We start from the raw sequence: 14,030 nt of genomic DNA, 5'->3' as shown, positions 1-14,030 counted from the left end.
TGTATCATACAAAGGATACAGAGGATGGAAAATGCTGAGTTAAAAAAAAAGCAAAAGAGTTTGAGATGTATAGCACACTGCAGCAAGAAATAGAATGACACCATTTCAGGAGTATAGTGCTTTCCCATCAAAACAGACAGTAGTGGTGTATGCATGGAGCATAACCTTTCACAAGAATGGCTGCTTGGGATAACAGGAGATTCCCCACTGGCCTTAATTTTAGTTTGTGTTTGGCTGTATCTGTGTGTTTTGTTCCTTAAGGTATATGAAATTATTATTAACAGGGGAAAGGCAGGTAGGAGCAAAAAATTGTTCCCCATTTGAACTGTGCTTCTTATGAGCATAAAAATGACAACCAAAAGCACTGTAGGTAAGAAAAGCGTCTTCTAAAAGCTTTTTTTGGTAGCTTAATAAGCAATGAAGAACCCAGACAGCAGTGTTGACTACAAAAAACCTGTTCTTTTTCTTCTTTGTAAGGGTATATTATGTGATGAGGTTTCAGTTCCATAGCTTTCAATATCCTGATATTAAACTTGAAAGCTTTTTTCCCTTAATATATTTTTAAAGCTAAGTAGTGCTGAAAATCAAAATTAACATGGGACTCAAATTTGCATTTGAACTAGACAGTCACTCTGTGAAAGGATATTCTGCCGTCTCTTTGATGCCAAGAACTGAGAATTACCAATTTGATGAGTTAATCCAAAATGCATTAGCACTAATTTGGGAAAGTCCGACGTGCTTAGCTCAGGTGGGTTAAACATGCCAGTGGAGCAAACCTGTGCAGGGTGTAGAAGGGAAGGAATGTGCAGGAACATGTGCTAGACACAGTAGTTACTGCTTGTCATAGTTTTCAGCAGCACCCTTTAGTGTGGAAGTGTTTGATGCCATCTCAAGGAATTAGGTGCTGGGAACTCCCCATACCGTGGTGGCTGATGGGGAGGGCATTGCAGTCCCTGTGCCATGCTTAAAATGGGACCTCTCTGGCTTTTCACAGTGGCTTTTGCCATACCTTTTACAGTGATAGGTACAACCACTATTTAAAAATTAGTGAGCTGCCTTCTGGTTATCTTTTCAATTGAGACTGAGCAGGGATTCTGGTATTGCTGAGCAAGTACTGGACTGATGCTCACAAGGCCTTGCTTCCCTGCCACACACCATGTCCTGTCCAATGCCCCTCTTCATTTAGCATTAATTCAAAGGCAGGGAGCAGAAAACACTTTGATCTGTGCACCCATTCTATCCCATAGTAGAATTTCCTGAAACAGTCTCCTAAGGATATTGCTTTGAATTCAGCTGCACATGGTATTTTACATGCAGACCTCTGAATTGGGTTGAAGTTGCTTTTATTTTCTCTCTTGTGGAGGTTCATGTTTGAACTGTACATTAAGTTGATTTTTAGTGCTTGGAGTGCTTAAGGCCTTCCTCTCTTGTCCATGTATATTAGCTGGGGCATTTCACAGTGCTCCTGAAATAGTATAGTAACAGAATTTCAGTCCTAGGCAGGCAAAATTCATGGAAGAAATTACTACTTTGCACCACTTTATGCCAACACTATCCATGGTTTGTACTTTCTAGTAAATTTTTTACTTTGTTATAACACGTTTCTTGCTTGTGACTAGGAACAATATAAATATTTATACTGCACGCTTTAATACCTTTCTGATGAAGGTTGTGTTTATTATAGAGTGCAAATGGTACACAGCTCAGTATAATTCTCAGCTGGTTTCTTGCTTCCTCTACATTTTTGTTAAATACTTGTCTAAGTATTTATTCTTTCAGCATGAGATGGTCGTATGATTCTGTAAATGTAATTTATTCTCTAATTATTTTTGCCCATTTTGGTTTAAAACAATAAAAATAACAATAATAACAACAACAATAATAATATTAATAATAAATATAATAATTAAAATAGCCTGCAATTGGCCTGCAGACAAAAGAATTGTAGTTTATGCTCAGATGTGAAATAATCCTATGTATTCTTTGAATATGGAACAAGGCAATGAAGGCAATCACCCATTTTTCATACCTGCTCCTGCTTATAAAAGCCAGATTTATTATATGCACAGTAAAGCATCTTGCTGTCCTCTGTTTTGCCTTATCAGTGTATAAAATTCAAGTGGATTTTCTCTGGTTTTCACTCAGCTGTAACCTCCTAGGTCTCACAGAAGTACATCATGCAGATACAGCTTATTCTCTTTACCCTGCAAAATCTTGAAGCACTCCTTCGTGGTCACTTAAATCAGTGATAGCTTTTGTTGGCTCATCTCCTTTGGTGTGAGAATTTTCTCCCAGCTGGTTGTGTGCAGGTTTCACTGTAGTTCACAGGTCCTTCACTACTCTTTTATAGAAAACTGCATCATAGTCCAAACAGGCCACACAGATGTAAATTTATGACCACACTCATGATAAGCATTCTGAAAATAAAAAAGGGAGCTACTATCTAAGACCTGTGTGAGGCTGAACATGGAGCTGAGTCCCCCTTTTAGAACAGCACTGCTACACCACAGGCCATATATATGTCCCAGATTGCTCCTCTCCAGCTTTCAGAGCTTTGTGGCACAGCAATCCAGGTCTGAGTAATTCCCAAGACATTTAATTACTGATGCTTCAATAGCCTTTATATTGCTGTGGCAGCTTAGCAGGTGAGCCAAATGTTCAGTGAGCTTTTTATTAGCCATCTTCCTTTATATTTCTTTTGTAGGTGTTCTTTGCTGAAGATGTGGGCTCAAATAAAGGTGCTGTCATTGGACTAATGGTGGGAGGTGTTGTCATAGCAACAGTGATTGTCATTACTTTGGTGATGCTGAAGAAGAAGCAGTACACATCTATTCATCATGGGGTTGTGGAGGTAAGAAAAGACTTCCAAGGACAACTGGTGTCACCTGTGCAACACAGGCAACACACTGCTGTATAAATATTAATTTATGAAGGAAGAAACTGTGGTTTTAGCTATGTTGGCACTGATACATCCAGCAGTGTGGAATCAATTTGCTTTATTTAATAAATCCAAGCACAATGTAAACCGTGTTAAATTGGGTGTAAAACCACAAAACTTCCTTCTGCAACTATTCCAGACCAATCACTTAATAATGTGAAAGTTCATTTTGTAAGAGATTTGACAGCAGCCAATGAGAAGATACTGCACAAGAGGAAAAATCTGGTTTTACTGTTGGGAAATCATACACCAATTTTTTTATTTAGCTGTAATGTTTGAGACTGGCCCTCCCATAGCTTGTGCTGTGCACTGCAAGGATTTTCCCTAGAGAAGTATTTTGTTGTTCTCTGTTCTCTAAACAAGATTTTTTGTTGCCACAAACGGCTTTGGATTTATGGCTAATCTGAAACTCATCATTTTGAGAAACAAATAGTATGTAAGACTCTTATATAAGATTTTCAAGATTAAAATCTTTCTCTCTTCTCAGTCTGCCAAGGAGGTTTGTGGTCAATTTACAGTAATTTAAAATATTTTATCTATTTCATGACTTTATGATAAGATCTCTGTTACTAGAAAGACTTCATTATGAGAACTGGAAGAGGTTCATGTATCTCTTTTTCTTCCTATTTAGTGTCTGGTTTGCAGATAGTACTTGTATTAGTAAGCACTTGAGACACTTGTTTAGTTTTGCCTTTTAGAATTGGTATTTTACATTTTTGATTGAAACTGAAGTCTTGATCAAGTCCCTAGTTTATGTTGGTTTAATCTTGAGTCAAATGAACCTTGCTTTGTTCTAGCTGGAGACACATGATTTATTCCACTGTCTGGGATTACAAAGGGTCTTAAGAATTATTTGTGTAAGCCTTTGTCTTAAGGCTATGCTTGTGCATTCTTGTGTCCACACTGTGGTTATCCATGTGGTTTGAAACTTTCCAAAGAGACATGGTCAGAATATCACCAACAGTGTGGGGTGATTTGCACAGATAGCAACCTGTTCAGAATTTTGGACCAAGAGGCAGAAAATAGCAAACAGGAATCTCAACTTTAGCTTTTGATGTGATAGCTGTCAGCCCATTTTGTAGAAAATTGAAGCAGATTTTAGTATTAATCCACCAAGCTGGTAGATATCTGGATATCTGCTGCCAACAGTTGTGCCACCAGAGACTCTCCTTTGGGTGAATTTAGTAATAATGGAAAAAACAGGAACCTTGTTAGGCCAAACCCCAGATCAGACATTGAATGTAGACATGGCATTACTGCAGTATGTCTTGGTTTGAAAGACAGGTGTCTGCTAAGGAAGGCAGGAGCCTCCCTCAGAGGAGGAAGGAAAATGTAAACCTACTCCCTCTTAATTATTAAAATTTTGAAATTAAGAGGCTCTCAGGCAAAGATATGAGGAAAGGAATAACAGTTCTTTACTAGTATGTATAAATTTAAAAAAAATAAAACAGCAACAACAAACTACAGCTTAATAGGAAAATTAAAAGGCACAGGGTATGCTGTGAAGGAATGTGACCCCAGTTGTCCCCTCTCCTGACAGGTTGATGCTGCAGTGACACCAGAGGAGCGCCACCTTTCCAAGATGCAGCAAAATGGCTACGAAAATCCCACATACAAGTTCTTTGAACAGATGCAGAACTAGGACATCATAGCAGCCTCATGAGTTGAATGGAAGAGTAATTGCTTCACTGCCCATTGGTGTTCAGTTATAATGTGGAAAGAAAGAAAAACACTCTGCTTTATTATTTACTCATTCTCGCCTTTTGACAGCTGTGCTGTAACACAAGTAGATGCCTGAACTTGAATTAATAAAATCGGTAATGTATTTTCTCTCTCTTTCTCTTTACATTTCAGTCTTTACACTACATTATTAATGAATGTTTTTTGTGTACTGTAAAGAGGTTAGCTGTATTTAACTAGTGCATGGATAGATTCTCTTTCCCAATTATTTATCATGTAGCTCCTTAGCCAGTTGTATATTATTCTTGTGATTTGTGACAAAAATTAGGTCCTAGTTGAAACATGCTTTAAGAATTGATGGGGGATGCTTTCTGTGTCTGTGGGGTTTAGCTGCTTCTCTTTGCTGAGCATTTTTTTCTGATCACTATGCATTTTAAAGTAAACCAACATTTTTTAAAAGTATTTCAGACGAGTTATTGAAATTCTTTTTTTCTCTGCAACTGCATTTTATTGTACGGATTGTTGCTCCTGCTGTATTAGTGATGTAGAAATCATGAGAATACACATTTGTTTTGTTGTGCCTGTTTTATGTGCACACTTTAGGCATTGAAAGGTAAACTTTATTTTCTTTTCCATGTATCTTTTTGATCTTAAAAAAAATTATTAAAAAGAGTCCCTGTTAATTGTGAGCACTTCTGGGGGACGAAGTGCCTGCTGGCCAAAAGTTAACAGGGGTCCTCTGCAGGATGATTGTACAGAGCCATTGCTTATGAATTGATAGCTTTCTACACTGTGTTACATAAATAAATTAAGAAAAGAATGTGTGGGCAAGAGTTTTCTTTGGAGGCAGAAAACAAAGAGTTTTGAAAGCCATTTAAACAGAATACAAGGGTGTTCACACAGAGAGAGAGTTGGGATCCTACAGAGATTGCGGCACTGACAGTTGGACTGGAGCGGAAGGAAGGCAGCAGTGAGACAGGGCAGGAAGTGGGAAGTGCCATCTTTGGCACAGCTACCCTCTGAGATGTCTTTTCCTTTTTTCCTTTTCTTTTACTTTCAGTTTGTATAACAGTGTTTTAATGTAAATAAATACATTCCTGGAGGAGCCCTGTTGTAGTGCGTTTCTGTGCCAACCAGCCACCCTTGCTTATGCAGAGGAAGGAGCATGGTGTGGATGGCTAACCAACCTCCCACTTCCCTGGCCATCCCCTGCTGTCATTTACCAGCAAGTTCTTCCCTCTCCTCCCCACACCTCTGCTGGCTTTCTGGCAAGATCTATGCCTTGCAATGTGCTATATTGGTGAAGGCGAGGAGGAGCCTCCCAGACTGCACCCAGCTTGGTTCTGCTGCCTCACAGCGAGTGCCCAGGAGGGTAGAACAGCAGCACCAGGAAGTTTTTTCTGCAGGAAGAGGGCAAAGCCATTGGTGAGCTGGGATACATAACCCCCAGCCCAGCATGTTCTTTCCATTGCCTGAGAGCTTCCTTCAGCCCATGGCTCTCCAGGAGCACTCCTGTGGCACAGGGAGAGCACAGTAACTCACCACAGGGCTCTTCTGCCAAGAAGATGAGACCACAGTGGGTGAGTGGACCTGGGGATCTTCAAGACAGCCTTTATACCCAGTCCAGAATAAGGACTCCTCTGTTCACACTTGGAAATGGGCTCTGGAATAAAACTGGAGGGGTGTGTTTGTGAAAAAGAAAGTGAATTACTGTTTCTCTACAGTGAATGGGTTAGACAAAGCAGGACTGAAGGAAGAACTAGGAGCAGAATAAAGACAGCATGATCTCTTCAGGGAAAGCCTCTTGTAACTCAGTTTGTGTGCAAGCCATGGCAGACTCTTCTTCAGCATCACTGGCAGCCTTTGTCTCAGCAAGCAAGATGAGGCATGGCTGCAGTGGGGCTGCACAGCTCAGGCAAATGGCTGAGTTGCTCCTGACTTCAACTATTACTAACTAGTCCTTCCCCATCCATGATCTTACACAAAACCTCACCTGTTCAGGTAATTCACCTGCTGTCCTGGAACACAGCCATGCTGTCAGACTGGCCAGGAGGGATGTTCATTCAGAGAGGGAACAACCACGTCAGGGAATTTCAGAAGCCATCTGTGGAGATTCAGGATGATGAGGTGGCATCTACTACTCTGAACCAGTAATGGGAAAAACTGCAGAGCTTCCAATTGCCCGTTACCAACCAAGTGTTTATTCCCTTTACTTTTCCATCTCTACTGTGTCAAGGGAATTCATCTCAAGGGGTCAGAACACTGGAAGTGGTTGGTGTTATTTGCAGGCCTTGGAATACCAGCATGTTACAAAAAAACTTACAAAATACCCCCAGAGGATTTACCTTCTCCAGTTTTAAAACTGAACTGGTTGGGCCAGAACAACGTGTGATGATAAGCAGAGGCTTTCAGGCCCCAAGCTGCTTAAAAAAAAAAAATTCTTCTACAAATATTTAGGTTTAAGCTTGTGTCTGTTTGTGTAGGTGTTATACAGGTCACACACTCCACCTAGAAAGGAATACGTAAGACTGTCTTCTGTGCACATGTCCAGTGTCATAGAAGATGATCCCACTTCAGGGGGAAGGCAGGATGTAATTCAATTTAGCCCAGTCTCATTAAAGAGGGATTATCAAAATTCCTTTGAGAGGAAGCTGGAGTAATCCATAAGATACAGAGAACCACTGGCCTTTAGAGCAAATTTCATTTATAATACCATAATCCTATGCAATCCCACTTATAGAAAAATGCAATTGCTTTGAACACCAATTTCCAGCCAGCCAAGGCTCCTGGTGTGGGGTTATGTGTCCAGCGAGATGCTGGTGCTGCTCTTGCTCCTTGTGCATGAGCTGTTAATAAATTGCTGTTTTATGCATTGATTAAGTGATCAGGTTTTATGATTCCCTCCACACACTCTCCTGAAAGAAAGGCAGTAAATGGACACCGTGAGATGCATGGAAAGCACAAGGTGTGAACAAAGTTCCCAAAACTTCAAGAGAAACACTCCCACAGCTGTTCCAACTGGAAGCTGATGTTCCCAGGTGAAAGTGGCAGCATCCTGCCTATCTCTAGCCATGCAAGGTCCTTATTGTGGAAAGATTATATTAAGTATGAATGAACACAAAGTAGAAAAGCTCCCTGAGGACATAGCTGAATGCCTTGCTTCTAAGTGTGGGATTGCTGTGGTATCACCCTCTTCAGCAATAAACCAGGCAGGGCCACTGCATGCAGCCGTGGGCTGGAAACAAAATGTTATTCTCCAGCCCCGAGGAAATTACTCTTGGAGGGGTGGGGGAATACATAAAATAAAAATATCCCTGTCTGTTGAGTTGATCTCTTACAATGAAGACGTTTTCTAGCCCGTCCATTTCAACAGAACACGGTTAGAGAGTGTTTGCACTGCAGGTTCATCAGCAGGGCTGGTGAGGGTGGTCCTGGCAAGCGAGAGTGGTGCCAGGCAGGGATGAGAACCAGCCCAAGCCTCCTCAGCCCTTGGGTATGCTGGAGGTCTTGCTTTGGCTGGCTTGTGCTGGCTTGCTCGGGTTTATGAGTCCCAGGTGCAAGGTGAAGCTTCAGATATTTTCAGGCCACCATAAAATGTGGTGGAGCCACCCTAAAATGTGCCATGCTCTGCATTCAGTATCTGCCTCCAAATCAGACTGGAGAACCAACATTTGGGGACAGGGTTTAGGAGTGATTATGGTGGTGCTGGGTTGACAGTCGTTCAAATGATCCTGAGTGTCTCTCCAACCTTGATGATGCTGTGTTTCTCTGACTATGTGGTTATCTAGGAAAAGCAAGCCAAGGCTTTGTGTTGCCTTTGCAGACATCATCTCACAGCAGTTGTATTTTCCTCTAGGTCTCTTGTGATCTTTGCACAGCTCCAAAGTCTCCATCCTCATTGTGTCTGCACTCACCAAAGCAATTTTTGAGGGCCTTCACTGTGTGGCCAAATGGCTCATTTTTATTGTTTAAACTAATGGATTTTGTGGGCAGTAGGCAAGCTGCTGTTCAAGTGCCTCCAGGCAGCGTGCATGAAAACAGCCTAATGACACATAAGAACAGGTAACAAATAACACTGTCTGCTTGTATTTCTCTGCACTTTTTCCATCACTTGAAAATGAGTGGCCTCAATTAAGTCAGGCTATAATGGCTCTTCTCTCTCATTGCTTTCCAGCAATTATCTGTTCCTCCTCCTTCCTACAAGAAGCAAGCACTGAATATTTCCCACAGCTTTCTACTGCCCTGGGAAATTCATTTGGCTGACTATATAGCAAAATCTTTTAGGGTTCCAAATAGAAGTACTGAGATTTATACTGAAGTAATTGAATATTCTGGCTTCAATAGGATTCTTAGTTAAAGCTGAATTTGGACACTGAATTAGAAAGCAAGTCTCCCTAACTAGTGCCTCTCATGTGTGGTCTTCAGCATCTATTGTGAGGAGACCCCACAGGAAATGGGCTTGTTTAGTCTGGAGAAGACTGAGAGGGGATCTCATCAGCACATAAAAATACCTCAACGTAGGTTTTTAGTAAGACCGTAGCAGACTTTTCAGTGGTGCTCCATGACAGGATGAGGAGCAATGCCTATAAACTAAAACACAAGAAGATCCACCTCAGCACAAGGAGGAACTTCTTTCCATGGAAAGAGGCAGAGCACTGGAACAGGCTGCCCAGGGAAGTCCTAGGTTCTCCCTCTCTGAAGACATTCTAAACCCACCTGGACACATTTCTGTGTCACCTGCTCCAGGGAGGTTAAACTGGATGATCTCCAAAGGTCCCTTCCAACCCTGACAATTCCATGGCTCTGTGTTTGTAACCTAGTTTCTCCAAGGAAGATTGTTCCAGAAAAGCATCCACAGCAGTTTCAGATGGGCTACCACCTAGGTCAAAGGGTGATTGGTGTCTTGGGGTGATTTTATGATACTTTATTCCCTAATCCTCTACTTTATGCCCAGAAATGGCTGTGGTATCTTTAAGATGAGTCAGGGAGTGGGGCTGTAGCCTGGAATGCAGGGTGTGGGCTCTGCTCAATCTCTCTCTGGTGTTCTCCAGACAGAGTGGACCAGGGATGCTGCATTGTTACTTTTGTTGGATCGAGCTTTTGCTTGCTTAAAGCAAGAAGTGTTTTCCCTACCCTTCCCCTAGCCTGGAGGCTGTACTGGGAATCCTCCCAGCAGCTTTTTGGTTTTTTGTTTTTCCCTTGAACTCTTTTCGGCTTGGCTTGTTTTCCTTTTTGGCCTGTCCGGGAGCCAGCAGGACAACACCGAACCCAAGACCTAGGAGGACCTGAAGCAACACGAGAAAGAACATTAAAATCCACCAACTTTAGCTGCTGTGAGGAGGGGACCAACACCAGAAATTCAACAGATTTCCCACATGCTTTGCTCTGGGCTGCTGCGTGAACTCCTCTTCCCCTTCCCTGAGACAAAAGCGACCAGGTGCCATTTTGTTCTCCAGGCCACGTGGTCAGTCCGAGCAATTTTCTTCCCTGGGCATTTTTTGGGATTTTTTTGTTCTGATGTGGGGATATGTGGGTGGGTTGGTGGGTGGAGAGTAAGTTCTGGGAGTTCATATCTAGCATTTATTCAGTCCTTTTCTGTGCATTGTGGGCACATGCCCCTCGCACCCCCTCCCCCCTTTTTTTTTTGTCAATAAACTTCTTTGCTTTTTTTTTTTTTCACTTTCATCCACTGGTATCAATTTCTCTCATTGGTAGAAGAAAAGGGAGGGAGTTATTGAAGCTCTTTTCACTTTTGAGGAAATGCTCATTTCTCCAGAAATTTGTCTCCAAAACCAAGACATTTGGTGTTTTAAAATGCTGCTAATTAATAAATAAATGAAAGAGAGACAGAGGAAGAAAACTAGCTGGAGCAGGGCAACACACCTCAGCAGGGGCTGACCAGCACCTGCAGGAAGCAGATACTTGAAATAGCTGTGACATTGCTGCTGTTCCAAAACAGGTTGTAGTAATTATGGTTATTTTGAGTCCTGCACCACGTCCATCTAACTGTATTTAACACTACTTTAGGCTGTAGCTCTGGGGTGTGTTTCAAGCACAGGATCTTTTTCCATTTAATTAGGATGAGAGGGCTTGGAAGAAACAGGCAAAATCCTATTTACCCCATATGTTGTTCCTCTAAGAGGGGTTTATGAAGAAAGGTCTGCATCCCTCCAGCTACTGCACAGAGACGAGAGCAAAGTCAAGCTATGGCCAGCAGCAGTCCCTGCCTGGAAGGCAACTGAGCTCTGGAGTCTTAATTTGACTTTTAGAGTCCCTTGAGAAGGAAAAAACCCCAAACCTGTGATAAATATACTACAGTGCTGGCTTTCACAATTGTTAGAGTGAGTACTATGTGTTTTATAATGCTGACTTTTCTAAGAGAAGTTTGACTAAAGTTTAGAGTTTTTTAATGTGAATGTTACATTATAATACCAATGTTGGTGAAGAGTTGTTGAAACGTTAACATTTAACCAATGAAGGACTCAAAACCTGTTGAATGAATGGAAAAGTAACAAATGACCACGGCTAAGGCCACTGCACACGCTCCAAAACGGCAGGACAGAGGAGGAACCATGTTAAAGTGTTTGAATATAAATGACCATTTAGGAATATGCAGTTGGCTGATGCAGTGCCCAGAGTGTATAAGGGGTGCTGCTGTGTTCAGCACTGTGCCTCTGGCTGCGGCTAAGCACTCAGCACTGTTCTCTTTCCTTTATTGACTTTGTCCCCTGTTGTCCCTTATTAAATTTTCTTTCAATTTTAACACAGTGGGTTTCGTTTCTCACTACTGGAGGTTTGTCCAGGATGGACACCCTGTCTGTGTGGCCCTGGGAGATTTTGAGCTAGAGGCATGCCCTGCCAGTTTCGGTGGCTCCATCGGCTTCTTCTGGCATCATTGGTGTCCTAGGGTGACGTTATGATGCTTGTATCCCCAGTCATCTATTCTGTTTATGCTGGATATTATGTTCTGTGCCTTCAAGACTGCCTCTGAAGAGCGAATTATTTGTTTTGTTTTGTTTTGTTATCAGCCTCTCCCCCATGGCTGACAGGACACAGAGCCGGGGCAGTACATAGTGCGGCTTTTGCTTTTTGCTTGGCTTTTCACTTTGCTCCTGCTTCTGCTTTGCTCCTGCTTTGTTCTTGCTTTTTGCTTCTGCTCATTAGTTAGTTTAGCTATGCTGTCCAAATTTTTCCCTGGACTGTTTTATTTTTTTCTTTCCCTTTTTTGGACCTACTCGAGCCTGCTCCGGACTGGGACCTGGGAACACCGAGAGTTTGCACCCAGTGGCTGCAGCAGCTGCCCCAGTGCCGGAGGGACTGATAACAGAGCAACCATTCCCAGAGAGACTTTCTGAATCTGTCATCTTTTTCACAGTGGTGAACGAGTGCTGTCATCTGGTATTGTTGATTTTGTGAGCTGGGGGGTGCTGTGCCTGTTAAATAAACAGGTTCTTTCCACTTCTCTCCGAGGAATTCTTCCCAAACTGGTTGTGGGGAGGGGCCGTGTGAGTTTGCTTTCTGGAGGGGCCCCTTTAGGAGGTTTTCTCCCAAATTTGCCCTAAACCAGAATAGCCAGCCACATAGGACAAGATGGAAGTTGGGGACACTGAACCCCAATTTATATGCTAAATTGTATTATAAGACTCCAAGCAGGTGTAGAAATAATAACTAACAAACCTGCCTTAGCCCTGGAATTAATATCAAACCAACAAAGGCAAACAAGAGATGCAGTGTATCAGAATAGGCTGGCTTTAGACTACTTATTAGCAGAAGAAGGGGGTGTCTGTAGAAAATTTAATACATCTGACTGCTGCTTGAAAATAGATGATAAAGGGGATATCAGAAAAATAGCCCATGTCCCAGTACAGAAATGGGAATTGATACTAAAAGCCAGTCGGTGGGAAAATTTTTTGGCAATGGAATGGTGGAAAAAGCTAAGCCTCTCTCTCTTATGTGCAGCAGCTGGTTTATTATTTTTCCTTGTCTGATTCCCTGTTATATTTGGCTAATCACCAGTGTAATCCAGGGTATGCCAGTAGTGGCAATGCCAATGGACCTGAAATTTGCTATTTCTGGAATGGCATAAAATATAATGGTATTAAAGATAAAAGACAAAACAAAGGATCCCTTCAAAGAAGCTGAATTGATTTATGAAAAATGTGAGTGTATCACCAACATTAAAAATAGGAATTATTGCTCAAGCCAAATGACTTATGAAAAGGAAGAGGAGAAATTGTGATAAATATACTACAGTATTGGCTTTCACAATTGTTAGAGTGAGTACTATGTGTTTTATAATGCTGACTTTTCTAAGAGAAGTTTTGCTAAAATTTAGAGTTCTTTTAATGTGAATGTTGTATTGTAATACCAATGTTGGTGAAGAGTTGTTGTAATGTTAACATTTAACCAATGAAGGACTCAAAACCTGTTGAATGAATGGAAAAGTAACAAATGACCACGGCTAAGGCCACTGCACACGCTCCAAAACAGCAGGACAGAGGAGGAACCATGTTAAAGTGTTTGAATATATATGACCATTTAGGAATATGCAGTTGGCTGATGCAGTGCCCAGGGTGTATAGGGGGTGTTGCTGTGTTCAGCAGTGTGCCTCTGGCTGCGGCTAAGCACCCAGCACTGTTCTCTTTCCTTTATTGACTTTGTCCCCTGTTGTCCCTTATTAAATTTTCTTTCAATTTTAACAGAGTAGTGGGCTTTATTCCTCACAAACCTAAACCAAATAAATACTGGGGAAGTGGGGTTTATTTTCTTTTCAACAGCCTTTTCCCTCAACCTACTTTATGGAAAAAAGAGAGCAGGTTTTTTTTTGTTGTTTTGGGTTTTTTTGTGTATGTAAACTGGCTGCTTCTTGGGGAAAAGCTGGAGGCTGTGCTTCCCTTCCTAGCTGGGATGAAACTGCAGGCCCAGGGCACTCATTTGGGATTGTCTGGAGGGGAAATTCCAAGCCCTGTATCTGGCCTGCGGTATGGCTGTGCCAGCCCATGCCAACCACATTGAACTCTGCTCCTTCACTGAGTGTTCCTGGCCCAGGGCACAGCCAAGGACGTGTCTGTAATGTTCAGGCTACTCAGGGCTGCACCAGTGCTTTATGTTAGCTGGGATCCAGCCCACTGCTGGCAAGTTTGGTGTTACAGAATCACAGCAGCAGCAGTGGGGGCTGGAATCTTGATCCATGCCCGGCACTCAGGCTGCCCACTGACCTCCTGGGGGAGTGCTCATTGGCACTGTAAGGGATGGATCTGGGAAGCTGATTTAGCACGAGTTTAGCACCTGGGGAGTCAGGATGAAGTTCCTGGTCTGAGACAGTGCTACAAAACAGGGCAGTCTTGAGACAGGGCTACAAAAAATGATCTCCACCTGCCTTGCAGATACCTTCATTAGAAACCCTTTGCTT

At 42.2% G+C, this 14,030-nt stretch overlaps 1 protein-coding gene and 1 long non-coding RNA gene across 5 annotated transcripts in view; both read left to right on the top strand.

The window, feature by feature from the left end:
* Positions 1-5,438, top strand: part of APP (amyloid beta precursor protein) — a 198,231-nt gene extending 192,793 nt beyond the window's left edge. For all 4 annotated transcript variants that reach the window (XM_059873139.1, XM_059873131.1, XM_059873121.1 and 1 more), the window contains 2 exons: positions 2,705-2,851; positions 4,479-5,438. In XM_059873139.1, the coding sequence (XP_059729122.1) occupies positions 2,705-2,851; positions 4,479-4,580 (249 nt within the window). In that variant the 3' untranslated portion in view covers positions 4,581-5,438. The remainder of the gene's footprint in view (positions 1-2,704; positions 2,852-4,478) is intronic.
* Positions 5,439-7,926: 2,488 nt separating this feature from the next.
* On the top strand, positions 7,927-13,317 carry LOC132341508 (uncharacterized). The gene is made up of 2 exons (XR_009490256.1): positions 7,927-8,680; positions 9,871-13,317. It is a non-coding gene; the product is annotated as an uncharacterized LOC132341508 (long non-coding RNA).
* The last annotated feature ends 713 nt before the right edge of the window (positions 13,318-14,030 follow it).

Source organism: Haemorhous mexicanus, chromosome 2 (genome assembly GCF_027477595.1).
Source record: "Haemorhous mexicanus isolate bHaeMex1 chromosome 2, bHaeMex1.pri, whole genome shotgun sequence".
In the NCBI taxonomy this organism is placed as follows: Eukaryota; Metazoa; Chordata; class Aves; order Passeriformes; family Fringillidae; genus Haemorhous; species Haemorhous mexicanus.
The sequence above is the reverse complement of the archived record's forward strand: the minus strand, read 5'-3'. Positions and strand labels throughout refer to the sequence as shown.